At 39.6% G+C, this 26,573-nt stretch overlaps 1 protein-coding gene and 1 non-coding gene across 2 annotated transcripts in view; one reads left to right on the top strand and one right to left on the bottom strand.

Annotated features, from left to right (window-relative positions):
• GIPC2 (GIPC PDZ domain containing family member 2) overlaps positions 1 to 26,573 on the top strand; it is an 86,426-nt gene that overhangs the window by 19,728 nt on the left and 40,125 nt on the right. The window contains exon 2 of the mRNA XM_057749128.1: positions 19,754 to 19,939. Within this exon, the coding sequence (XP_057605111.1) occupies positions 19,754 to 19,939 (186 nt within the window). The remainder of the gene's footprint in view (positions 1 to 19,753; positions 19,940 to 26,573) is intronic.
• LOC130842575 (U6 spliceosomal RNA) lies at positions 23,766 to 23,872 on the bottom strand. The gene has a single exon (XR_009050474.1). It is a non-coding gene; the product is annotated as a U6 spliceosomal RNA (small nuclear RNA).

Raw genomic sequence — 26,573 nt, 5'->3', positions numbered from 1 at the left:
AGCTCCTTTTCAACTTTCCCCACACTTATTAAGTCTTCTAGAATCTTGTTTTTTTAATTAGTTGGAAACGTTTTAGAATTTTTGTTTTAAAATGTCTTTATTATTGTTATTATTTTTACAGTAGGTCCTTGCTGATTATCTAGTTTAAATATAGGAATGTGTTCATAATCTCCTAGAATCTTAATTGTGCTCAAGTCATGGACACTGACTTCCAGGAAGCTTCTGGGAAAGATTACCTAGATGCGAAGGGACAGAGGAAGAACTCTACCACTACTTTTCCTCAACATGCAAATCATATGTTTTTCCTTTATCCCATGTTGTCTAGTCTTATCATCCTGAAAAGGAAATATGCTCATTTGATCTGCTTAATAGAAGAAGCATTATAAATAGATGGCCATGTAACTTATATTTCCTACCCAGACACTTCACAGAGTGAAAGGAAGGTAGTAATAATTACTCTGGGACAACAGGGGTAAACTAGGGCCCAGAGACCCTCTAATTATAGAAAAGGAGAAAAAAAGAAAAATGTGATGTGAGAAAGTTTATCATACATTTGCTTAATAAGCATCACAACACACAAGCCAGTTTCCTGGGCAGCAGGGAAGGTTTTGAATGGTAGGCATTTAGGGAAGGGGTGGGGAGAGGAGGGTGTAGGCATAAAAATAGAAGCAGGTAGTGAAGGCACAGTGTCAGCACTGAGCTGGGAGCCAGGAGACTCTGGTACTGCTCGTCCTGGCTCTGGTTTTGTGACACATTCTTGGGAGTTGAGGATGGAGGCCTGTGGTAGCCTGCCAGCTTCTTCGGGAAGCTTCCTAACCCTGCTGGGTCCTCCTCCCCTCTTCTCTAACTGCTCTGTCCGCACCAGTCCCGGAAGTCCTACAAGCAGGATGGGCAGGAACATTGGCGAGTGGAGGGTGGGAAGAAGCCTTCGTGAGAGTGGGGGATGGGAAGGGGTAGTAAACAGCTTGGAGCAAAGGTGAGAGGCTCTCAGCCAGGGCTGTGACTAAGTGTCTCCGATTCTGTGACAGGATTCTATTCCTGGCAGCTCCTCTCCGCATCTTCCCGGTCTCTGTTCTTGGAGCTCTCTATCCCTGGGGTGGGAGGCGGCTCGAAATTGAGCAAACTTTGCCTGAGAGAATCTTCACACACCCTCCAGACTCAGGACTAACCTCCCTGTGTCACACCAGCCCTACCCATGGGTGAACTTTTCTGTGCTTCTCAAACGTTCTAAAGAATAAGGGTCTAACGCTGTCAGTGAGTTTGCCTCCACTCCCTCACGCCAGCCCTTTGTCACCTCTCATCTAGGGAACCCTGTGATACATGTTCCTTTGTCCCCTCTTGCCCTGTCACACTGCAGTACATTTTCCCAATGTCTTTCAGGTGTCCTAGTTTAGAATAAAAATCAATTGCAGTCTTTCACTCTCTCAAGATGTTAATTTCTTGCATGGCCTATTTTCTTCATAAAGTGCTCCCCTCTCTTTCTGTCAGAATTTCTGTGCTGGGGAGTAGTAAGGAATAGACCACCCTCCCACCTCACTGTGTCTTGACCCCTGAGTGGCGCCCCATGCTTGCTTTCCAATTTTTCATGATTTATTTGGGTGGCTTTTATTTATTTTTTCATTGAAGTATAGTTCATTCACAATGTTGTGCCAGTTGGATGCTTTTTAAATATTACATACCTTGTAGACCTTTGCTTCTTGGTTAATATGAACACAGTGCCACATGAGCGTTCTGCCAAGCAAATTTTAAAATTTTGTTTAAGGACCCTTTGGGGATCTAATGGCTATTTTTTTAAAAATATATAATTTGTGTCTGTATATTTGGTAAACTGGAAATTTTAATCAGAGATCTCTTTATTAATTATAATTTATAATGTTCTGTCTCACAAACCACTCTACTATACCCTTGGATGTAAAACATCTCCTCCTTATAGTTTCTCCTTCCCTTTTGAGGTTCTCGTCCATCTTAAGTGTCAAACAGGAGGAGGCTTTTAAGAAGTTAAGTGGTTTAGAAACCTGGAAAATTTGAGCCAGCACCTGACAGGGGAACAGCAGTGATTTATGATGTCTTTCAAATCGGCATGTAACCTTGAAGCATTAATAGACTAGGCTAAAGCTCAGATATCTCCTCTGACCTGAAGAATTTTGTGGAAGAGGATGGATATATATATAGCTATATACATTTGATTTATCTTACTCCTTGGGTTAGTGTCTGTGTAATGTCCACAAAAGCAAGACTGAAACCTGTCTCTCTTCTTTTAACCTTTTCCTGTGTTTCAAGAATTGCTTTGAGATTGACTTTCTTTGATACATAGTTGCTTTGATTAGATTTCATTAACAAAGGAAAATGTTCTTTTGGTTACTCTGGGAAGTCATTTGGTAGATTAAAAAATGTGATTTGATTTTCTTTTTGAGGGAGGGGATAAAATTAGTTTTGTCACAGGATTTTGCCCATTGAAAACACCAGGAAGAAAGGTGGTTGTACTGAAGAAGAACAGTACAAAGGATGATTCACCTTTTTATTTAAGACTTGCCACTGCTGACCCAGGACAGCTAATTTAGAAGTGAATCATTTATAGAAAGTTCTACATGGTTCGAGGCAGGGCTTTGTACAATATCCTCATGAAGGTCTAAATAGAGCATACAGTATCAGGTTTCTAAATATCTGTCTTGTTGCCAATTTTATATCTTTTCCAAACTGAAACTTTTTTTCTAGATGACTGTAGCCATTGACAAAGTGAAGGCAAAGGCACTGTATTTATAAAATAATGTATATTTAAGAAAACATATCTTAGAAACTTATTACATGCATTATACTGGGAAAATAAAGGCACGAGATCTTAAATGTCTGTGTTTAGTTACATTCATTTCTTTGGGTTATGGTTAGTTTTATTTTATCTTTAACTATTTATTTTGTTTTATTTATGTATTTGGCTGTGCCGGGTCTTAGTTGCAGCACGAGGGTCTTCATTGCCCTCTGTGGGATCTAGTTCCCTGATCAGGGATCGAACCCGGGCCCCCTGCATTGGAAGCTTGGAATCTTGACCACTGGACCACTAAGGAAGTCCCAGTCAGTTTTAAAACTAACTGAAAGAAATCATTTAAAATTACCTATTTATAGTAAATAAAAGTAAACAAGGTATTAATATTTTGATATTTAGTAATCACCTAATACATTTGGCTTTTAAAGTCTAATTAGAAATCACTTCTTTTCGTAAGCTGTCTTCACTCCTTTTAAGAAGTGGGTGGTTTGTTAAATAAACAGTGTATTTGGCTCCATATAGAGCAAAAACTTTGCAGTCTCTGCCTTCTAGGAGTTTTAAGTTTAAAGCTGAGTTTATATATGCATCACAGCTATGGTATCATGGGTTAGAAAAAGCACAGAAGTCTGAATTCCAGTTTTGACTGTCTCTCACTAGCTATGTGACCTTAGACAAATCATGTAAGAGGGTTTAAGCTGGTTTTCTCTTCTGCACAGGACATAGTGATGCCTGTCCTTATGACCTGACCCACATGGATTAGCTGATACTTTGGGAAGTGATCAGTAACTTGGATGTCTCTATGTACATATTAGTTATCAGAGAGGCAACATTGTAGGGAAAAGAACTTGGAATTGGACTAACAGGGTTGGAGTTATATTTGCACCAAATACTACTTAATCACAAACTGTTTTATCTCTCTAAGTCTTTATGTTCTAATCTGTAAAAAATGGGTATAGTAATACCTCTCACATAGAATTGTTGCAGGATTAAATGAGGTAGTATGTGAAAATACCTGGTACACATAAGTGATCAATTAATGTTTCTGAGACCTTAATTTTTATTTTTGTTCTTCCAGACCTTCATCTCCCCAGTTCCCTCACTTTTACAGTGCTCTCTAGAAGTAGGACCCAGTCACTGAAATGTGTAGAGCTGACAGGGATGAGCAGGTTCCAGTCCATGAATGTCATGGAAGAATTGTTTGAGTTCTAGAAGTTCCTTTATACATCTACCAAATGTCTTGGGGAATCATGTAGGATAAGACACTCAGCTTTGGGGAAGAGTTTTGAGTATTATAATTCTGTCACTCTGGCTTGCCTAGAATTGCTTCCTTTTCTGTTCAAGCAGCTCAGGGTAAGTGGGTGCTCTTTTTCCTTCAGTAATTATTCTTGGGACTTCCCTGGTGGTCCAGTGGTTAAGACTCCCCACTCCCATTGCAGGGGGCCTGGGTTGGATCCCTCGTTGGGAAACTAGATCCCACAGGCATGCTGCAACTAAGAAGTCTGCATGCTGCAACTAAAAGATCTTGTATGCTGCAACAAAGATCCTGTGTGCCTTGACTAAGACTCAGTACAGAAAAAAAAAAATTCTTAGTTTCAAATTGTTTTCAGTTCCTGCTATTTTAAGGGCAATTAACTAGATGGAGTAAAATCTTTTTTCTCTTTTTGAGAAAAAGTCTGTGAGGCTTAGATAATAAGAAAAACCCACATGGAGCCTTAGTTATTTACAAAGAAAACATAATCCAAGTGGTTTTTTGCATATAAAGATGGTGGTATTAACTCCTGATGAAAGTATGATTTAGGTAATTACTAGGTTTATTATTACCCACTTTCTCTTCTTTATTTTCTATAATGACATTGATTGATATTTCTATAATGCTTATTTTAGAAAACATATAAAGAGTTAGCAAGGTTCTTGGTAGATTGAGATGTAGGAAAGTAGTTGTATTAAAGTATTTAGTAACACTGTTATTTTAGATAACCACAGGAGGTAACTGTTATAGTTGCTTATATTTAAAATCACATTCCCAAATACTGTAATGCAAGCCACACAAGCCCTTAATTTCTTCCAGAGATCTTTGGAACATGTGGAATCTTGGGCCAACTCAGTTCCTGTTTAAGGAAAGCATTAAACAAAAAGTTGGAAATGGACTTCCTGCAGTTTTAAAACTGAGTTTGATGTGGTTTTGGAGAGATTTGTAACCTGTTTGTGGGCCAGACTATCTTTTTGAAGCACTAATAACAAATGATTTATTTACCCCTATTCACAAAGCCCACTTGTGGAATATATAATAGTGCCATCAGAGAAAAAGTAATATTAATTTATTTTAATGGCTTTATACAGTAGTTCAGACTCTTATCATCCTAGCCATATTGAGTTTCTAGGGTGGAAATCATAACCATGTGATAAGAACTAAAAAATAGCAATTGAAATATAAATACATGGTGAGAATATGGTCATGAGGTATACTCAACAGCATAAGTTGAAGGATAATGTAATTTATGGGGGAAAATGAAACCCATCCTGGTTATGACATTAAAAAAGGAGCAAAATCTAATTTTCAGGAAAAGTAACGCAATTTAAGAAGCTGTCAATTATAGGTGTAAATATTATTCAAGAAACACCTGTATTCCAGGAATAATACTAATAATAACCTTTAGAACTTTTTAGTTTAAAAAAGCACTTTAATGTATAGTGTCTTACTGAGTTTTAGTAACAACTTGTGTGATGTAGACTAACTCTACTAATGCCAGGATGTACATGAACGCCAAGGAGGTGAAGTGACTGAGCTCACTGAGAATACAGAATTGGGACTAGATCCAGGTCTCTTACCTCTTAACCCATTGTTTCCTTCTTTCCTTCTATTTTTTCTTTCTTTTCCACAACCATTAAAAGTAACATAATGTTCATTGCAGCACTATTTACAATAGCCAGGACATGGAAACAACCTAAATGCCCATCAACAGATGAATGGATAAAGAAGATGTGGCACATATATACAATGGAATATTACTCAGTCATAAAAAGGGATGAAACTGAACTAAATGTAATGAGGTGGATAGACCTAGAGACTGTCATACAGAGCGAAGTAAGCCAGAAATAGAAAAACAAATACCGTATGCTAACTCATATATATGGAATCTGAAGAAATGGTGCTGATGAACCCAGTGACAGGCAAGAGTGGAGACACAGAAGTAGAAAATGGACTTGAGGACACGGGGCTGGGGTGGGGGGCGAAGGGGCAGCTGGGATGAAGTGAGAGAGTAGCATAGACATATTTACACTACCAACTCTAAAATAGATAGCTAGTGGGAAGTTGCTGTATAACAAAAGGAGATCAACTTGATGACAGGAGATGCCTTAGAGGGCCAGGACAGGGAGGGTGGGTGGGAGTCGTGGAAGGGAGGGGATATGGGGATATATGTATAAATACAGCTGATTCACTTTTGTGTACCTCAAAAACTGGTACAAGAGTGTAAAGCAAATGTATTCCAATAAAGAGCTTAAAAAAAAAGTATAACATAGCTCCTCTCTAGATATCCATTTTGCTGACACTGGAAGTAAGGGGAGGCTTTACTTTGTGCCTGAAATTTTTGATATGAAATTAGAATAAGAATGCATGACACTTCAGTGCATTAAAGGAAACACAATTCACCATAGACCTTAGAGTTGTCTTTTTTTTTTTTTATTTTAAGGATAAAATGAGATAGTAGGTAGAAAGAACTTTTAAACTATGAATTATGGGGTGTTCCCTGGTGGTCTATGGTTAGGATTTGGCACTTTCACTGCTGTGGCCTGTGTTCAGTCCTGGTTGGGGAACGGAGGTCCTACAAGCCATGCAGTGTGGCCAAAGACAAAACATAAGAAAACAAAAGCCTTGAATTATGAAGATACAAAGGATAGTGATTCTATCAGTTAGAAATCTGTTAGTTGAAAGCAAGAGAAAATCCAACACAGAATGGGTTGGTGAAAGTACTGGCTTGTGTAACTAAACATTCTGGGATAGGACTGTGTATCAGATAGATGTTTTCAGCTGCAAGTAGCACAGAGCTAGTTAAACTAAGGCAAATAACTTATTATTTTACATAAAAGAGGTATAGTGGGCTCCAGAGCTGGTTAACAGAGCAGCTCACCAATGTCAAGGACCTAGGTTCACTCCAAATCTTTGCCTTTCTTGGCACTGTTCTCTTCCTCAGTTGGTAGTAAGGTGGTGGTGGAAGTTCCTAGATCACATACAGATAAAGGAACATCCAGGGGAAAAGGGGATTGTCTTTTACAGTGTTTGTTTCTTAGGAATGAAAGAATATTTCCCTGAGGCTTCCTTGGACATCTTCCTCCCATGTCTTGTTGGCCAGGGTTGGGCCACATGCTTACTCCTAAATGAGCACTTCTACTAGTGTAAGCCATTTACCTGTAACAGAGGAGGTGAATCAGTTTCCTCCAGAACACACAGGAGGTATAGATACCTGATATCTGAAGATTACCTTAGGAGGGGTTGGGGTGGACCACTTCTAGTGTCCATTACTGACTGTCTTTAGGTGAGACTGGATCTGGAGGCTCTGCCCTTCTCTGTGTGTCAGCTTTGTCCCCAGGTTCAGTCTTCTAATGTTGAAGTGACAGCTGCAGTAGTTAGACTTCACATCAGAGGGGGAGAGACACCTTTCTAGAAGCTTCTGTGGAAAAGAAGATTCCTTGTCCAGAAACCCCAACAACTTCTTTCTTGTATCCTATTGGCTTAAGTTGGGTTATGCATTAGTCATTAACTGATTTAAACCTAATCATGACTCATTCCTGATGGAACTGAGGATGGGGTCACTCTTACCTAAGTTACCATATGGCTTAAAATGGGCAAGGAAACTTGAGGGGGAAGGGGAATGGATACTCTAGATATTGATGTCCAGCGCATAACAATTCAAGGCCCCCCATCTGGCCCCAAAGGGCAACAGCTTTCTCCTTTCATTAAGCCATTGCTCCTATAAATCACAGTGATGGCACATAATGAGACAATTATGATAATAAGATGAATCCCTACCTGCTAAGAGTTTACAAAGCAGCACATGGTGAGTTCCACAAGAAATGTATGAAATTTAATAGGTATATAGAAGAAGAAAGAACATTAGCTTAGGGTGTTATTAGAAAATGTAGTTTAGCTAGACTTTATTGGATGGGGAAGATTTTGACAGATACAGGCTGGGTTCAGAAGTTGAATTTAAGCTGTGACATTTTTGGCCAATGGAATGACATATATAGATATGCGGAGATGGGAAAAATACAAAATACAAAATTGATAAAGATGTGGGATTCTAGACCAGAGCTGCCCAATATGGTAGCTGCCAGCCAAATATAGATATGGAGCACTCTAAATGTCACTAGTCCAAATTGAGATAAACATGCGAGGGTAAATATACACCAGATCTTAAAAACTTAATAAAAATGTAAACTCTCAATTTCATTTTAAAAATAATCGATTATATGTTGAAATGACATTTTGGATATGTGGGATTATATGAGGAATTAGTTTCGCCTGTATCTTTTGTTAGTGTGCGTTTTAGAAAATGTAAAATTATTTTCTGTAGCTTGTGTTACATTTACATTGGGTAGTACTGCTATAGAAAGTGGCATGGTCAGGGGTACTCCATCCATCTTGTGAGAATTGGCAACGATGGTGGTAAAGCACCAAATGCAGATACCCCAGGAGATGTTAAGGATTTCTGTTTACAATGAAAAACATCAGAAAAGTGGATCTAATGGGTGGGTAATTTTCCTTATATGGTATCTTATCTTGAGTTTACTCTCTTTTGATTTAGTTTGTTCACCAGAGAGTATAAAAAATGACAAGTACTATGTCATACTGACTTTTTTCTAGTATATCTTTTCTCTAGTATATCTCTGGAAGCAAGTATTTGTTAGAGGAACATTGATTATGTAACTACTTCAGTGTTTCTTTTCTTGTGTTGTTTTCTCCTTCTTTTAACATTAAACATTTTTTAGCTGTGCTAATTGGATGAAGTCACAATTTTCTCATCCACAAAATGAGGTTAATAAAACCTAGTACACAGGCAGGTTTTATTAGATGAGGTAGGTGGATCTGCAGTAAATGCCATTTGGATATAAACCGAGCAGGACACTGTGTTAGACATTGTAGGAGAGAGCAGGATGACTGAGATCTCATGTCTCTGCTTGAGGGTGACACATATGTGTTATACCAGTTGGACCTGAAGGCAAGGTGACTCAGGCACTCGGATGAGGGGCTAGATTTAAATGTGAGTGAAGTGGAAAGAGTGATTCCACCTGGGCAGTCACATTCTTTCAGACAAGAGTATGAGGGTAGAGTGGGTGGACAGGCAGGCCTTTGAGATTTTGGATTGAAGGAAATGTATGAATGGAGTTAGGAAAGTTCCTGATATGTATTTGAGCTTCCTTTTTGGTTCAAATACCCAGGACTCTTAACATATTTCAATGGGGTTATGTTGCCCCATTGTACCTCAGTGGAGCGTCTACCAGCCTGGGAGTTCCTTGTGTATGAGGACTGCTCCTAGTCGTCTTTGTACCTCCAGTGTGCAGCACAGAACCTGGCAAAAAGCACACGTCCAATAGATGACTGTGAGGAGATGAATGAGCACAAACTGTGCAGCATTTAGAAGGCAGCATATCACTTTCTTATTTTTGAGTTCCAAATGCAGTGTCGATGAGGAGTATTTGAATGTCTAGACCTTTATGACATACAGGTATATTTGCTGATACTTGTGCATTGTGATCGTGGGAGTGATAGGTTTTTTTTTTTTTTTTTTTGGGCACACGGGCTTAGTTGCTCCGCGGCATGTGGGATCTTCCTGGAGCTGGGATCGAACCCGTGACCTATGCATTGGCAGGCGGATTCTTAACCACTGCGCCACCTAGGAAGCCCGGAGTGATAGGTTTTTATCCTCCCTTGAGGAACTGATCTGAAGTCACGGAGCTTCAGTTACCTGCTGCTACAGAGGGCTCTTACGCCCCCTCCCAGGGACCATTACATTTCTGTTTTCAACACAGCTTTCTGTGGAGCTCCATTCCATGGCTCTACTCCTTCCAGGAAAGAAACCTTGATGCCTTGGCTGCCAACTTCTGGCTGCTGGGAGCGGAACATTATTCTGCAGGGGAGGAAACACAATGGGAAAGGGTTATGCCTACAGGAAATCTAATATTTGCTCTGGAGTGGAGCATGTGAAAAGATTGGAAGAAAGGAAACAGCTTAGTAACTAGAAGTTCACTTTGTGTGAGATTTCCTTTTTGGGGCTTTTTCCCCTAGACTGTTTTATCATCAATTTTTTTTTTTTTTTTTACTATTTAGTAAGTATTTATTGTGCATATAAGAATGGTTCACGAACTGGAAACTTTTAAATTCAAAGGCTGATAACAAAGGTCAGGGGTGTGACGTTACAGGCTGGCTTATGAAGTGCAAATTCATCATTATGTTTTAATGTTTTATTTCCTGTCTATGGTGTAAGTTGCCTTTTTTTTAAAATTAATTTTTATTGGAGTATAGTTGCGTTACAGTGTTGTGTTAGATTCTACTGTACAGCAAAGTGAATCAGCTATACGTACACATATATGCTCTCTTTTTTGGATTTCCTTCCCGTATAGGTCACCACAGAGCACTGAGTAGAGTTCCCTGTGTTATACAGTAGGTTCTCATCAGTTATCTAGTCTATACATAGTATCAATAGTGTATGTATATCAATCCCAATCTCCCAATTCATCCCCCCGTCCCCTTTCGATTCCATACTTTTATCTCTACGTCTGTGTCTCTATTTCTGCTTTGCAAGTAAGATCACCTATGTACTTGGTAAGTAGCGCTGGTTGTGATCCACTATGAGCACCACTAACAGATTTTCACTCGAAAAAGAACAAGGAGAAAACTGTTTGTTTGTTCTACTTACTTTCCATCATTTTGAGAAAGGAAGTCAGAAAAGCTGTTTTCTATGCATACTACCTCCCCCCCCAATTATTAATGATTTTTGTTAGCAGACTAATTATACCACTGACTTGACAACTGCAATAAGAAATAGGAGCCATTATTGGTTTAAATGACAACTCCCCCCCACCCCCAACCATCAATAATAACAGTTTAACACCAGTGAGTATTTGCAAAGAATAACTATAAAGCTGAATATATTATGCCTTCACCACGGCACAGAGGATTAAAGGCCCACCAGTTAGCACAGCTCACCACAGACCTGGGTGGAAAAAGGAAAGGGCAGGGGCCTGTCTCTGCCCGTGAGCCTTGCTTCAGCCCTCACTTCCAGCCCTCTCCCTAAGTGTCTAAAACATGCCTGAAATGGACTTTGACTAGTCCAATCCCTTGGCTTTAAAAAAGGGGAAACTGAGGTCTGGAGAGGCTAATGCAACTTGGTCAATTTCACATAATGATAGAAACAGAATGAAAAACTGGAATGGTGGGAAGCTGTGTGGAGGTTTAAAAGGGACCTCTTACGGTTACCAAGGCTTTATTTGACCTCACTTTCCTTCGAAAATACAATTCATTTCACGAAAATCTGCAGTGCTACTCTAAGTTTGCCAGCCATACTTTGGGTAATTTGTAAGGCCCAAATACAAAATGGGAGAGGAGAAGGACGGTTAAGAACATGCCGTTGGTTTGAAGATTAAGTTCAATAAATAAATATTTATTTATTTTTTTATTAAAATAAGTAAATTTCACATTAATTGGGGGCACAATTCCAGGAATTTAAACTCATGCACAGATTCATGCAAACTTTATCACAATCAGGACACAGAACAGTTCTATCCTTCCAGAACAACTCTTCTACAATGGAAATTATTATTATTGTTATTATTTTTAAGCTCTTTATTGGAATATAATTGCTTTACACTGTTGTGCCAGTTTTTGAGGTACACCAAAGTGAATCAGCTGTATTTATACATATATCCCAATATCCCCTGCCTCCTGCGACTCCCTCCCACCCTCCCTGTCCTGGCCCTCTGAGGCATCACCCATCATCAAGTTGATCTCCCTTTGTTATACAGCAGCTTCCCACTAGCTAGCTATTTTGCAGTTGGTAGTATATATATGTCTATGCTACTCTCTCACTTTGTCCCAGCTGCCCCTTCGAGCCTCTGCCCAACCGTGTGTCATCAAGTCAATTCTCTGCATCTGCATCTTTATCTTTATTCTTGCCCTGTCACTGGGTTCATCAGTACCATTTTTTTAGATTCCATATATATATGTTAGCATACGGTATTTGTTTTTCTCTTTCTGGCTTACTTCGCTCTGTATGACAGACTCTAGGTCTATCCACCTTATTACATATAGCTCCATTTCATTCCTTTTTATGGCTGAGTGATTTTCCATTGTATATATGTGCCACATCTTCTTTATCTATTCATCTGTTGATGGGCATTTAGGTTGCTTCCATGTCCTGGCTATTGTAAATAGTGCTGCAATGAACATTATGGTACATATTTCTTTTTGGATTATGGTTTACACTGTGTATATGCCCATTAGTTGGATTACTGGATCATATGGTAGTTCCATTTTTAGTTTTTTGAGGAACGTCCAAACTGTTTTCCATAGTGGCTGTACCAACTTACATTCCCACCAACAGTGCAGGAGAGTTCCCTTTTCTCCACACCCTCTCCAACATTTGTTGTTTCTAGATTTTGTGATGATGGCCATTCTGACTTGTGTGAGGTGATACCTTATTGTGACTTTGACTTGCATTTCTCTAATGATTAGTGATGTTGAGCATCTTTTCATGTGTTTGTTGGCCATCTGCATGTCTTCTTTGGAGAAATGTCTATTTAGATTTTCTACCCATTTGTGGATTGGGTTATTTGCTTTTTGGTATTAAGCTGCATGCGCTGCTTGTATATTTTGGAGATTAATCCTTTGTCCGTTGCTTCATTGGCAAGTATTTTCTCCCATTCTGAGGGTTGTCTTCTTGTCTTGTTTATGGTATCTTTTGCTGTGCAAAAACTTTTAAGTCTCATTAGGTCCCATTTGTTTATTCTTTTTTTTAAAAATTAATTTATTTTATTGGCTGTGTTTGGTCTTTTGTGCTGTGCACGGGCTTTCTTTTTAGTTGCGGTGAGTGGGGGCTACTCTTCGTTGTGGTGCACGGGCTTCTCATTGCCGTGGCTTCTCGTTGTGGAGCACAGGCTCTAGGCGCGTGGGCTTCAGTAGTTGCAGCACATGGGCTCAATAGTTGTGGCTCATGGGTTCTAAAGCACAGGCTCAGTAGCTGTGGCGCATGGGCTTAGTTGCTCTGTGGCATGTGGGATCTTCCTGGAGCAGGGATGGAACCTATGTCCCCTGCATTGGCAGGCAAATTCTCAACCACTGTGCCACCTAGGAAGCCCCCCATTTGTTCATTCTTGGTTTTATTTCCATTATTCTAGGAGGTGGGTCAAAAAGGATCTTGCTTTGGTTTATGTCATAGAGTGTTCTGCCTATGTTTTCCTCTAAGAGTTTTATAGTGTCTGGCCTTACATTTAGGTCTTTAATCCATTTGGAGTTTATTGTTGTGTATGGTGTTAGGAATTGTTCTAATTTCTTTCTTTTACATGTTGCTGTCCAATTTTCCAGCACCACTTATTAAAGAGGCTGTCTTTTTTCCATTGCATATTCTTGCCTCCTTTGTCAAAGATAAGGTGCCCATATGTGCTTGGGTTTATCTCTGGGCTCTCTATTGTGTTCCATTGATCTATATTTCTGTTCTTGTGCCAATACCATACTATCTTGATCACTGTACCTTGCAGTGTAGTTTGAAGTCAGGAAGCCTGATTCCACCAACTCCGTCTTTCCTTCTCAAAGATTGCTTTTGCTGTTTGGGGTCTTTTGCGTTTCCATACAAATCATCAAATTCCTTGTTCTAGTTCTGTGAGAAATGCCATTGGTAATTTGATAGGGATTGCATTGAATCTGTAAATTGCTTTGGGTAGTATAGCCATTTTCACAATGCTGATTCTTCCAATCCAAGAACATGGTATGTCCCTCTATCTGTTTGTATCATCCTTGATTTCTTTCATCAGTGTCTTATAGTTTTCTGCATACAGGTCTTTTGCCTCTTTAGGCAGGTTTATTGCTAGGTATTTTATTTTTTTTGTTGCAGTGGTAAATGAAAGTTTCTTTCATTTCTCTTTCTGCTCTTCCGTTGTTAGTGTGTAGGAATGCAAGAGATTTCTGTGCATTTATTTTATCCTACTACTTTACTAAATTCATCGATTAGTGCTAGCAGTTTTCTGGTAGCATCCTTAGGGTATTCTATGTATAAAATCATGTCATCTGGAAAGAGCGACAATTTTACTTCTTTTCCAACTTGGATTCCTTTTTTTTCTTTTTCTTCTCTGATTGCTATGGCTAACGATTCCAAAACTATGTTGGATAATAATGGTGAGAGTGGGCACCCTTGTCTTGTTCCTGTTCTTAGAGGGAATGCTTTCAGTTTTTCACCATTTGGAATGATGTTGGCTCTTGGTTTGTCATGTATGGCTTGTATTATATTGAGGTAATTCCTTCTGTGCCCATTTTCTGGAGAATTTTTATCATAAATGGATGTTGAATTGTGTCAAAAGCTTTTTCTGCATCTATTGAGATTATCATATGGTTTTTATCCTTCAAGTTGTTACTGTGATGTATCACATTGATTGATTTGCATATATTGACGAATCCTTGCATCCCAGGGATAAACCCCACTTGATCATGGTGTATGATTTTTTTAATGTGATGTTGGATTCTGTTAGCTAGTATTCTGTTGAGGATTTTTGCATCTGAATTCATCAGTGATATTGGTCTGTAATTTTCTTTTTTTGTGACATCTTTGCCTGGTTTTAGTATCAGGGTGATGGTGGCCTCATAGAATGAGTCTGGGAGTGTTCCTCCTTCTGCTCTATTTTGGAAGAGTTTGAGAAGGATAGGTGTTAGCTCTTCTTGAAATGTTTGATAGAATTCGCCTGTGAATCTATCTGGCCCTGGGCTTTTGTTTGTTGGGAATTTTTGTATCACAGTCTCAATTTCAGTGCTTGTGATTGGTCTGTTCATATTTTCTATTTCTTCCTGGTTCAGTCTTGGAAGATTGTACTTTTCTAAGAATTTATCCATTTCTTTCAGGTTATCCAATTTATTGGCATATAGTTGCTTGTAGTAGTCTCATGATCTTTTGTATTTCTGTGGTGTCACTTGTTACTTCTCCTTTTTCATTTCTAATTCTGTTGATTTGCGTCTTCTCCCTTTTTTCTTGATGAGTCTGGCTAATGGTTTATCAATTTCATTTATCTTCTCAAAGAACCAGCTTTTAGTTTTATTGATCTTTGCTATTGTTTCCTTCATTTCTTTTTCATTTATTTCTGATCTGATCTTTATGATTTCTTTCCTTCTGCTCACTTTGGGTTTTTTTTGTTCTTCTTTCTCTAGTTGTTTTAGGTGTAAGGTTAGGTTGTTTATTCGATATTTTTCTTGTTTCTTGAGGTAGGACTGTATTGCTATAAACTTCCCTCTTAGAACTGCTTTTGCTGTGTCCCATAGGTTTTGGATCGTTGTGTTTACTTTGTCATTTTGATTTCCTCTTTGATTTCTGCAGTGACTTCTTGGTTGTTTAATAGTGATTGTTTAGCCTCCATGTGTTTGTATTTTTTGCAGTTTTTTTCCTGTAATTGATATCTAGTCTCATGGCATTGTGGTCAGAGAAGATGCTTGATACGATTTCAATTTTCTTGAATTTACTGAGGCTTGATTTATGCCACAAGATGTGATCTGTCCTGGAGAATGTTCCATGTGCATTTGAGAAGAAAGTGTATTCTGTCATTTTTGGATGGAATGTCCTATAAATATCAATTAAGTCGAGATGGTCTAATGTGTCATTTAAAGCTTATGTGTCCTTATTTATTTTCTGTTTGGATGATCTGTCCATTGGTGTAAGTGGGGTGGTAAAGTCTCCTACTATTATTGTGTTACTGTCGATTTCTCCTTTTATGGCTGTTAGCATTTGCCTTATGTATTGAGGTGCTCCTGTGTTGGGTGCATAGATATTTACAATTGTTATCTCTTCTGGTTGGGCTGATCCCTTGATCATTATGTAGTGTCCTTCCTTGTGTCTTGTAATAGTCTTTACTTTAAAGTCTAATGTGTCCTATATGAGTATTGCTACTCCAGCTTTCTTTTGACTTCCATTTGCATGGAATATCTTTTTCCATCCCTTTACTTTCAGTCTATATGTATCCCTAGGTCTGAAGTGGGTTTCTTGTAGACAGTATATAGAAGGGTCTTGTTTTTGTAACCATTCAGCCAGTCTGTGTCTTTTGGTTGGAGCATTTAATCCATTTACACTTAAGGTGATTATTGACCTGTGTGTTCCTATTACCATTTTCTTAATTGTTTTGGGTTTGTTTTTGTAGGTCTTTTCCTTCTCTTGTGTTTCCTACTTAGAAAAGTTCTTTTAGCACTTGTTGTAAGGCTGGTTTGGTGGTGCTGAATTCTCTTAACTTTTGCTTGTCTGTAAAGCTTTTGATTTCTCTGTCAAATCCAAATGAGATTCTTGCTGGGTAGAGTATTCTTGGCTGTAGGTTTTTCTCTTTCAAGACTTTAATTATCTCCTACCACTCTCTTGTGGCCTGCAGAGTTTCTGCAGAAAGCTCTGCTGTTATCCTTATGCTTTTTTCCTCGTATGTTATTTGTTGCTTTCCTCTTGCTGCTTTTAATATTTTTTCTTTGTGTTTAATTTTCATTAGTTTGACTAATGTGTGCCTCGGTGTGTTTCTCCTTGGGTTTGTTCTGTATGGGACTCTCTGCACTTCTTGGACTTGGTTTACTATTTCCTTTCCCATGTGTGGAAGTTTTCCATCATAATCTCCTCAAATACTTTCTCAGACCCTTTCCTTTTTTCTTCTTCTTCTGGGATGCCTATGATTTGAATGTTGGTGTGCTTAATGTTATCCCCGAGGTCTCTGAGACTGTCTTCCATTCTTTTTATTCTTTTTTCTCTTTCCTGTTCTGTAGCAGTTATTTCCCCCATTCTATCTTCCAACTCACTTACTCGTTCTTCTGCCTCAGTTATTCTGCTGTTTAACCATCTAGAGTATTTTTAATTTCAGGTATTGTGTTGTTCATCACTGTTTGTTTGCTCTTTAGTTCTTCTAGGTCCTTATTAAATGTTTCTTGTATTTTCTCTGTTTTGTTTTCAAGATTTTGTATCATCTTTACTATCATTACTCAGAATTCTTTTTCAGGCAATTTGCCAGTTTCTTCTTCATTTATTTGGTCTTGTGGGTTTTTATCTTGCTCCTTTGCCTGCAAGGTGTTTCTTTGTTTTCTCATTTTGTCTAAATTATAGTATTTGCTTTCTCCTTTCCCTATGCTGCCTGGTAGTAATTTCTTTTATCTCTGTTCTTTTTGGCTTGAGGTATCAAGCACTGGAGCTTGCCAGCCTTTGTTTGGATTTGGAGCTTGGTATTGAGAATGAGAACTCTGGAGGAGCACTTGCTGTTTAATATTCCATGGGGGTCAGGAGTTCTCTGGTGGTCCAATGTCCTGGACTCTGCTCTGCTGTCTCAGAGGTCCAGGTTCAACCCCCAGCCAGGGAACCAAGACCCTGGTTCACAGCACAGGGAAAAAGGAGGTAGAAGGAGAGCATAGTAAAAAAAGGAAGGAAAAAAGGGAAGAAGGGGAAAGGACAGACAGACCCCAATACTGGTGGTAAAAGCAACTCTAATCAGTCAAAATCACACAAGGAGATGTGCATACTTGCACTTGCAAGAAGAGGAGAGGAAAAGAAACCAAAGAGAAGAGAAAAAGAGTGATCAAAGAAAAGAAAGAAGAGAGTACTCATACCAGTTACAAGCAAGTCCACATACAGATATATGCAGTAAAGAGTTAACTAACAAATACCTAAAACTAGAAACAAGGAAAACATACCAAGAAGTCCTCCCATACTTCTAGGTATGGCTCTGCCCCTGCTGTGGGGAGGACTGTGGAGAGCTCAGACTGTGATCTGGTATTAGTCCTGTGTGTATTTGTCCCCACAGTCCCCAGTTGCCCCCTATGTCTACAGTCTCTTTTGTAGAAACACTCATCTATTCAGGTGATCCACAGATGCAGGGTCTATCAAGCCTATTGTGGGCATTAAATCTGCTCCTCCTGTGGCTGTTTCTCTTCTTTGGTCCTGCAGTCCTCAGGGATCAGTTTTGGTTTTGGTCCCTACTTTGAGTGTGGGTTGCTCTCAGGAGTCAGTTCCCTGCCCAGGCAAGAGGGGCTGAAAGAGGGTGATTGCGGCTCACTTGCAGCTTTAGGTCAGTGGGTAGGGAGGGATATGGCAGTCTAACTGAAATCTGCGGGAGTGCTTGTAGCAGTAGAGGTCAGAGTGAGCCTGAGGTGTGCTGTGTGTTCTCCCAGGGACGTTGGTCCTGATCGCGGGACCCTTGGTGTTGGTGGGCTTCACCTGTTACCGGGAGGATGTGGTCAGTGTCTTGCCTTACACACAGGACCCTTGGAAGCTGCAAGTGGGCAGGCCATGTGGCCCAGCGGTGGGGCAGGGGAGTGGGGTGGCAGGCAGGTGGGTGGGGGTTTGGTGGGACCCAGCGGTGTGCAGGGTGGGCGGGGGCGTGGGGTGGCAAGCGGGCTTTTTGATCCAGCAGCTGCCGGTCAGTGGTGCGGGGCGGCAGGCAGGCGGGCTTTTTGATCCAGCAGCCACAGGTCGGGAGTGTGGGGTGGTAGGTGGGTGGGCTTTTTGGTCCAGCAGCTGTGGGTCAGGGACACGGGGCAGCAGGCAGGAAGGCTTTTTGATCCAGCAACCGCTGGTCGGGTGCCTGGGGTGGCAGGTGGGTGAGTTTTTCGATCCAACATTTGCGGGTCATGCAGCTTCGCAGCCTGAGTTTGTGGAGAGGGAAGTTCATCGCAAGCACTCCAAAACAGAAGTCCCCTGCCTCTCTGTCTGGCCAGGATTTTCCCCAAACTCCCTCCTGGCTTGCGGCATCTGCCCCCCAGGCTGTTCTCGTGCTGCCAGCCCCACTCTCTCCCTGGGGTCTGTTCTCTGAAGCCCCAGCCTTGGCGCCCAGCCCCCGCCGCCACCGCAGGTGAGCCGATTAGCTTCTCTGGCTGAGGAGCGCTGCCTGACTCCTCCGTGTGGGGATCTCTCCACTGTGGCCTCTGCACACCTGTCGTTGCTCTCTCTTCTGGGGGCTCTGAGGCGCCCCCTGTCCTGCCCCGCCCGTGAGGGGGCTCCCCCGTGTGTGGGAGCCTTCCCCACCTTACAGCTCCCTCCCAGAGGGGCCGGTCTCCTCAGGATTCTTTGTCTCTCTTTTTCCCTTCTTTCCTTTGTGCTACCCAATTATGTGGAAATTCTCTTGCCTTTTTGGCGGTCTGATGTCTCCTGCCGGCATTCAGAAGGTGTGGTCCAGGAGCCACTCCCCAAGTAGATGTATTTTTGATGTACTTGTTGGGAGGAAGGTGATCTCCACGTCCTACTCCTCCACCATCTTTTCCCCAATCCAATAAATATTTATTGAGTACCTTCTACATATGAAACAAAAGAATTTCTTTCTTTGAGGGGGGTGGCAGGGTGCCCTGGCCAGTGAAAGCGCAGCGTCCTAACCACTGGACCACCAAGGAATTCTCTAATACAGCTTTTTTTCTCTTTTCTCCCCCCGGCCATGCCGCACAGCCTGTGGGATTTTACTTCCCAGATGGAGAAAGGGCTGACAATATCTGTGGCAAAAGTTACTTGATAACAAAAGGTAAAAATTTTATTTAGCCATTTTGTTATTAAAAAAAAGCTGTATTAGGGACTTCCCTGGTGGTCCAGTGATCAGGACTCCTTGCTTCCACTGAAGGGGGCTAGGGTTCGATCCCTGGTCTGGGAAGTAGTAATTCATATTACCTAATGTTAATAATGTAACTGCTTACATCATAAATTGAGGACTATTTAACTTAAGTATTTATTAAATAAACTAATGGTCAGAATGTTTTCCTGATGGAAACTGACCTAAAATATTTCTTTCTCTTTGCAGATCTTATATTGCACTTTAAACACACCTAAAGTTGACATGGGAAAACTCTTAGGAGCACAAATAGGTCTTGAAGATTTCATATTTGCCCATGTGAAAGGGATCAAAAAAGAAGTGAATGTGTATAAATCTGAGGATTCACTTGGTCTCACCATTACAGATAATGGTGCTGGCTATGCTTTTATAAAGGTAAGTCTTAAAAAATAACTGTGTGACTTAACTAAGAGTAACATACAAGAAGATTTACCAGGTCAAAGAAAGTTTGAAATGATCTTTAGAGTGAAAGCTGACTCAGCAGGGATGGATGGATTGGTAATGTTTCCTTTAAAAAATGTTTCAAAGACACCATTCCTTTGTTTACCCTTTCCTTGAATTAAAAAAAAATTTTTTTTCCTTCAGTTTAAACTGCCTCTAGAATTTAGCATTTACTGAAAAGGAAAGCCTGGCTCTTGTGCCTACTCACCCTCACGGGCTCTTGCAGGTCTGTTGCTCATCAGCATCTGGTGACTTCCATGCTGATTTCCATTGATTTAGTTTTATTTCCCAGTGTGCATACTTTTGGCCACCTTATTTACTTTAAAAAAATGCTCTTCAAAGATTTCTAAACTATATACAGTTGACCCTTGAACCACATAGGTTTGAACTGTGTGGATCCACATATATGCAATAATAAATAGTACAGTATAACACAGTCCGGGGTTGGTTGAATCTGTGGATGCAGAACTGTGAATATGCGAAACCACTCACATGGTGGGATTTTTCACGAGGACTTTCCATTGTGTGGTGGAAAGTCTCCTAACCTCTGCACTGTTCATGTGTCAACTGTAATTGTCAACTGTAATTACTTTATCTATATATAAAGAGCAATAGAGAGCCACAGAGACGAGAGAAGGAAGTTTGAAATGGTATGGAAAACTTTGAAGAACTGAGGAATGGTAAAAAGATGCATCCCTTAAATAACAATTCTATTATTGTAATAAGTAGTTTTTTTTTGCTTTGTGGTGTTGTTGTTGTTGTTGTGTTTGGTTTTTTTTTTTTGGCCATGCAGCGCGGCTTGTGGGATCTTAGTTCCTTGAGATCCTGGGGCCCCAGCAGTGAAAAGCGCCGAGCGGACCACCGGGGAATTCCCGGTAATAAGTAGTTGTAATAACACTGACTTATATTGAATGCTTGTCAGGTACTAGGCACTTTGCATATGTTTTCTCATTTAATGCTCACAACAGTTCCATTTGGTACCATGTTTTCTTTTCTTTTACTTTTTTGTTGAGGTCTAACAGATGTACACCTTTAATGAATGTTTACAGATCTGTGTAAATGCTACCCAGAGCAAGGGAAATTTCATTTCCATCACCCAGAAGCCTCCCTTGTGCTCCTTCTCAGTCAGTACACTTCCCCTACAGAGGTAGCCACTATTTTGTCCTCTATCACCATAGTTTTGCTTGTTCTTGAACTTTCTGTAAGTGGAATCACATATTATGTCCTCTACTGTTTCTGGCTTTTGCTTAACATGTCTGTGAGTTTCATCTCTGCATAGGTACTATTGTCAACTTTTAAAGACGTAGAAACAGGTTTGGGAAGGTTAAGCAGCTTGCCCAAAGTTATGCAGCTGGACAGATTCAGGATCAGAATCCAAGCGAGCTGACCGCAGAGCTGGCCGTCCTACCCAGTGAGCTCAGAATTAGTGATAAAATTTCATGTCTTTATTTTGTCCAAATCCTCGATTTGCTGATGCATTGTCATCATTGGAAAAAATAGCCTTAGGGAAGTTATCTACTTAACTGTAAAAAGTACTTTATTTAACTTCCCACTTGATAGGACAGCTATTTTTAGCTCTGCAAAAGATATGACCCTGCTGAAGGTTGAGTGGGTGACCAAATGGAAAATCCGTGAGTTGGGAAAGTCATGTGGGATTATCTGGGGGAAGTTCAGGACATGAGGCACATGGAGCAATGTCTTTCTAATGCCAGCAGGGAAGGGCTTGGAAGTTTTACAAACACGCATGGATTTTTTAGATCTTAGCGTCTGATGCCCAGAGCTTGTGTTTCTATTTTTTTACGCTTCTTCAAACATGTGCCTGCCTCAGAGTACTAGTCACTAGCCCTGTGGAGACAGAGAACATGGTGTCAAAGAGAAAGTGGAACCTAAGCCAAATCTCTGACGTACTGTTCAACTTAGAAGAGAAATGATTATCATACTGTGTACAAGGTTGATGTAATTTTTTTTTTTAAATTGAGGGGGGCATGATTTCAGACTTCTTGAAAGATTGTAATAACACAAAGAACTCACACGATACCCTTTACTCAAAAAAGTTTTACCATTTGCCGCATTTGCTTTATTCTCCTACACACACATACACATATATGTCATTTTTCCTGAGCCATTGGAAAAAGTGGAGTATATATATTATGTCTCTTTATCCCTTAAACTTCAGAGTGTAGTTTCTAAGAACAAAGATACTCTTTTCAATATACCTCCAGTACAATTATGAGATTCAGAATACCTAACAGCGATACAGTACTCTCAAACTTATCTAATGTCCATATTGCAGTTTCATCAGTTGTCCTAGTAATGCATTTTCCCCCCGGTATAAGTCCAGTCCAGGATCATGTATTTCATTTAGTTATTGTTTCTTCTCAATCATCTTTATTCTAAAACAGTTCCTCAGCTTTTATAGGCTATCCCTCAATTTGGACTTTGCTGATGTCTCTTCATGTTGTGAAACTGGTTATTATCCATTTTTGGCAGGAAAATTTGATGTGATGTCCTTCTCAACGTGTTACCTGAGAAAGTGCATTTTGTTGGTTTGTCTCATTATTCATGATGTTAATTTTTGTCCCTTGTGTAAGGTAGTGTCTGCCAGTCTTATTAACTGCAAAGTTATATTTTCCTTTGTAAGTAATAATGTGGGGGGAGATACTTTGAGCTTTTGGATATACCTTGTTCTCTTACTTGCACCCCCCAGATTTAGCATCTATTGATGAGCCTTGCCTGACTCAGTCTTTAATGGTTGCAAAATGCTGGTTTTTCTGATTCCATCATTGTCTATATGTTTCTTTAAAATATTCCATTGTAATAAAGCACTCCACTTATTTATTATCTATTAGCAATGGACACATGATTTTTTAAAATTAATTTTTATTGGAATATAGTTGATTTACAGTGTGTTAGTTTCTGCTCTATAGCAAAGTGAATCAATTCTACATATATTCACTCTTTTTTTAGATTCTTTTCCCATGTAGGTCATTACAGAGTATTGAGTAGAGTTCCCTGTGCTATACAGTGGGTCCTTATTACTTATCTACTTTATATGTAGTAGTGTGTATAGGACACATGATTTCTTATTCAGTGGGTCCATTACCATCCTTTATTTTGATGCTCAAATTTCCTGAGATTTGGCCTGCAGGAGTCGCTTTCAGCTGGCTTCTGTATCCTTTTGACCTGCCTCCCATTATTTTATTGAGCAGGTCCTTCTGTTCTGGTACCACAAGATGTTCTAAGCTCATCTTTTATCTTCTTTACCCCAGGCTTGGAATCAGCTGTTTCTTCAAGGAGCTCTGCGTTTTTTTTAGTGAGGGCTGGTATTTCAAAATCGAGATCTGAATGCTGATTGCATGCATTCATTGCTACCTGAGTGTCGCTGTTTCTAGGTCCTTTCAGTTACCACAGAAAGGGTTAGAAAACATGTACTTTAGAAATTATGAGTTCATAATTATGCCTCCAATTCTAATCCTGCCCCACAGGGTTCTTCCTTGGCTTCCCCACTAAAATATTTACTTTCAAAATTATTGATGTATTTACTTAGTTCTACAATATACACAAAATAGTTTCAGAATTGCTGTATTTGTCCTCTGAAAAATAAATCTATTAAGAGTTCAAGATTAAAACTATAATAAAAGATGTATTCAGAGATGTCACTCCTTCCCCAATCCCCATTACTCATTTTCTCCACTCCTTAAAGTAATCAATTTCATTAATTTCTGGCTCACTCTTCCAGTGTTTTTTGCCAAGATACATGGAAAAAATGGAATGTTCCAAGAGTTTGCATGTCATCCTTGTTCAGGGACTATGCTAATCTTCTCTGTATGGTTCCAATTTTAGTGTATGTGCTGCTGAAATGAGTACTTGATATGCTTTTAGCAGTGGCTGGAAGTCAGAGTAGGTTGATGTAAGAGGACAGTGAGGTGGGGATTCAGACAAGGGTAAGGAGGCAGGAGTCCATGATTAGGAAGGCAGTGCCGTGTGGTGCACAGGGCCATGGGCTTTAGAATCAGGCCTGCTTTCGGTATTGCTTCAACCGTTTATCTACTTGCTGTGTGATCTTGGACAAGTCATTAAAGTCATTTCTATGCCTTCTCTCAAATGGGAATACTAGCACCTACTTTATAGGATTATTTGGATATAAACTAATGACACATCTGAAATGTTTGATAGCACTTACAATTGATAGCTAATATCTTAATAATAGCAACAAGTCACATAATTAGGAGATGCGATCGATGGCAGAGAAATGTATCTAATAGAACTGCATGGTTCTCACAGATGAGTCTCTTCAGGTGGAAAGACAACAGACTTAAACATTTATAACTTTTGTACCCAAGCCTTAACACTTCCCAGGGAGAAGTGTATAAATAACTTAACCAGGAAAATCAGAGTATACTTACAACAAACTCTACAAATTCCTAAAATAGTCTAAGACCAGAGTTGGCATACATTTTCTATAAAGGGCCAGATAGTGACTATTTTAGGCTTCATTAAAATTTAGGGTCATACAGTCTTTGTTGCAACTACTCAACTCGACGTGGTAGCACAAAAATATATAATACTTAAACTATAAGCATAGATGTCTTTTAGTAAAATCTTATTTATGGACACTGTAATTTGAATTTTGTATAATTTTCACGTCACAGGTATTCTTCTATTTTTTTCCCAACCATTAAAAAAGATAAAACCAGTCGTAACTCATGGGTGGTATAAAAACAAGTGGTAGGCCAGATTTGACCTGTGAACCACTGTTTGCTGATCCCTAGTTTAAGAGAAGAGAATACTTTTAGATTCAAAATAAAAATAAGGGCTTGTACTATGCAATTAAGAAATGAAAACCTAAGTTAATTTCCAATTGGAGTAACTTATAAATAATCACAGAACCATCATTTTCAGAATATCTTCTTAGAGAAATCTTTATGATTTGGGGTACTTTCACTTGCTATAACTAAATCACATTTTAGCATGATCCTTTGAGAAATACAGTACTCATGTATTTCTAATATTTTGATTATTTGATTATCTAGAACTAATAATTAGTAAGGTTGGAAATATACATGGTTAGGGACATGGGGTGGGGAGGTTCTGGGATGGAAGCTAGGATCTCTGAGAAGAGGCCTGTGAAGCCAGAGTAGAAGTGGTGATCTAAGAAAAGAGGTAATGTTTGAAAAGTGAAGGCTATGATATAGATGAAAAACAGCTTTAATAGAGGTAAGAAAAGGTAAAATAGTAGGGTGGAGGTTGTTTAAAAAAAAAATCAGAGCTCAAAGGTGATAGGTCACTTTTTTCCAGCTTTATTGAGGTATTATTGACATATCACATTGTGTAAATTTAAGGTGTACAGTGTGTTGATTTGATATACTTATGTGTCACAAAATGATTATCAAGGTGACAGGTCATCTTGAATAACTACAACCCCAAACTCAGCCTTGAGGTCAGAAGATCTTGGATTCTTCATCTGATTTTTCTTTCTTTCTTTCTTAACCAGCCACTTGGTCTTGGGTTAGTTAGATCTGTTTGATTGGGAGTGTTTTGAGGAAAGAGCATTATGTCTCATAATTATACCACCCTTGCTTGAAACCCAGTTCTCTTGTTTATTAGCTGTGTTATTTTGGTTAAGCCATGTCATCATCGTGCTTTGATTTCCTCAGTCACTAATGGGATATTAAATATTCCTCTCCCAGGCTTGTTAGGGCTGAATGAAACAGCTATTTACGATTTTTCCGAATGTTTATTATTATGAACAAGGTTTGAGGACAGTGTTTGGAGGGGCAGCAGCAGAGACTCAGAGTTGCTGACTGTGGGGGCAGGGTGGGCTCAAACAACCTTGAATCAATGCTTCACACTTTGAGGATAGTGGGATGCCACCCTGGAGTTCTGCTGATCTGTAATGAGAAGACAGAGTTCTGTAAGTATACGGGATGAATTAATAGAAGCTAAGATAATAATGGTCTGAAATGTTTGGGAACCTCTGAGTTCAATAATATTGTAAATCCTATCTTCCAAAAAATGTTTAATGTTGTCTTCACGTTTTGCAGCATCAAGCTCCAAAGCCAGACGAGAGAAAGTTCTAAGTACTGTAGAGAATATTAAGTGACTTAGTAAATATAAATATAGAATCAATGCCTCTTTTTTCTTCCTAGTCCTTTGTGCCTGAGTAGCACTTTTAGCAGTATTATTAATTTCTATCAAGTTATGGTATAATTATTAAAGTAGATTAGGTTGCAGAAACTTGTCTCAGTTGCTACCTCATTCTTGATTCTATCTACTTAGGAAGTTAAGGCTCAGGTCACCTACAAAATATATCATCAGTGTCTCCCACTTTGCTTCTATATCTGGTTCACCTTATGGTGCCCTTCTCCAAGTTTCTTATGTTGATTTTCCTCTCTCTTCATCCCAGATTCTTATCTGCTGGTCCTGATGATTGCATATGCTTTGACTTTTCTCTTGCCCACCTGGATTCTCACCGTGCTGCCTGATGACTTCTGATAACTAACTGCCTTTCCTCCCTCTGTCTGGGCACTGTTCTGGTGACCTGTGGCTACTCATAGGCCCTGGTGAC

This window comes from Hippopotamus amphibius, chromosome 1 (genome assembly GCF_030028045.1).
Source record: "Hippopotamus amphibius kiboko isolate mHipAmp2 chromosome 1, mHipAmp2.hap2, whole genome shotgun sequence".
Lineage (NCBI taxonomy): Eukaryota > Metazoa > Chordata > Mammalia > Artiodactyla > Hippopotamidae > Hippopotamus > Hippopotamus amphibius.
Note: the sequence above shows the minus strand (reverse complement) of the source record. Positions and strands in the feature narration are given on the sequence as shown.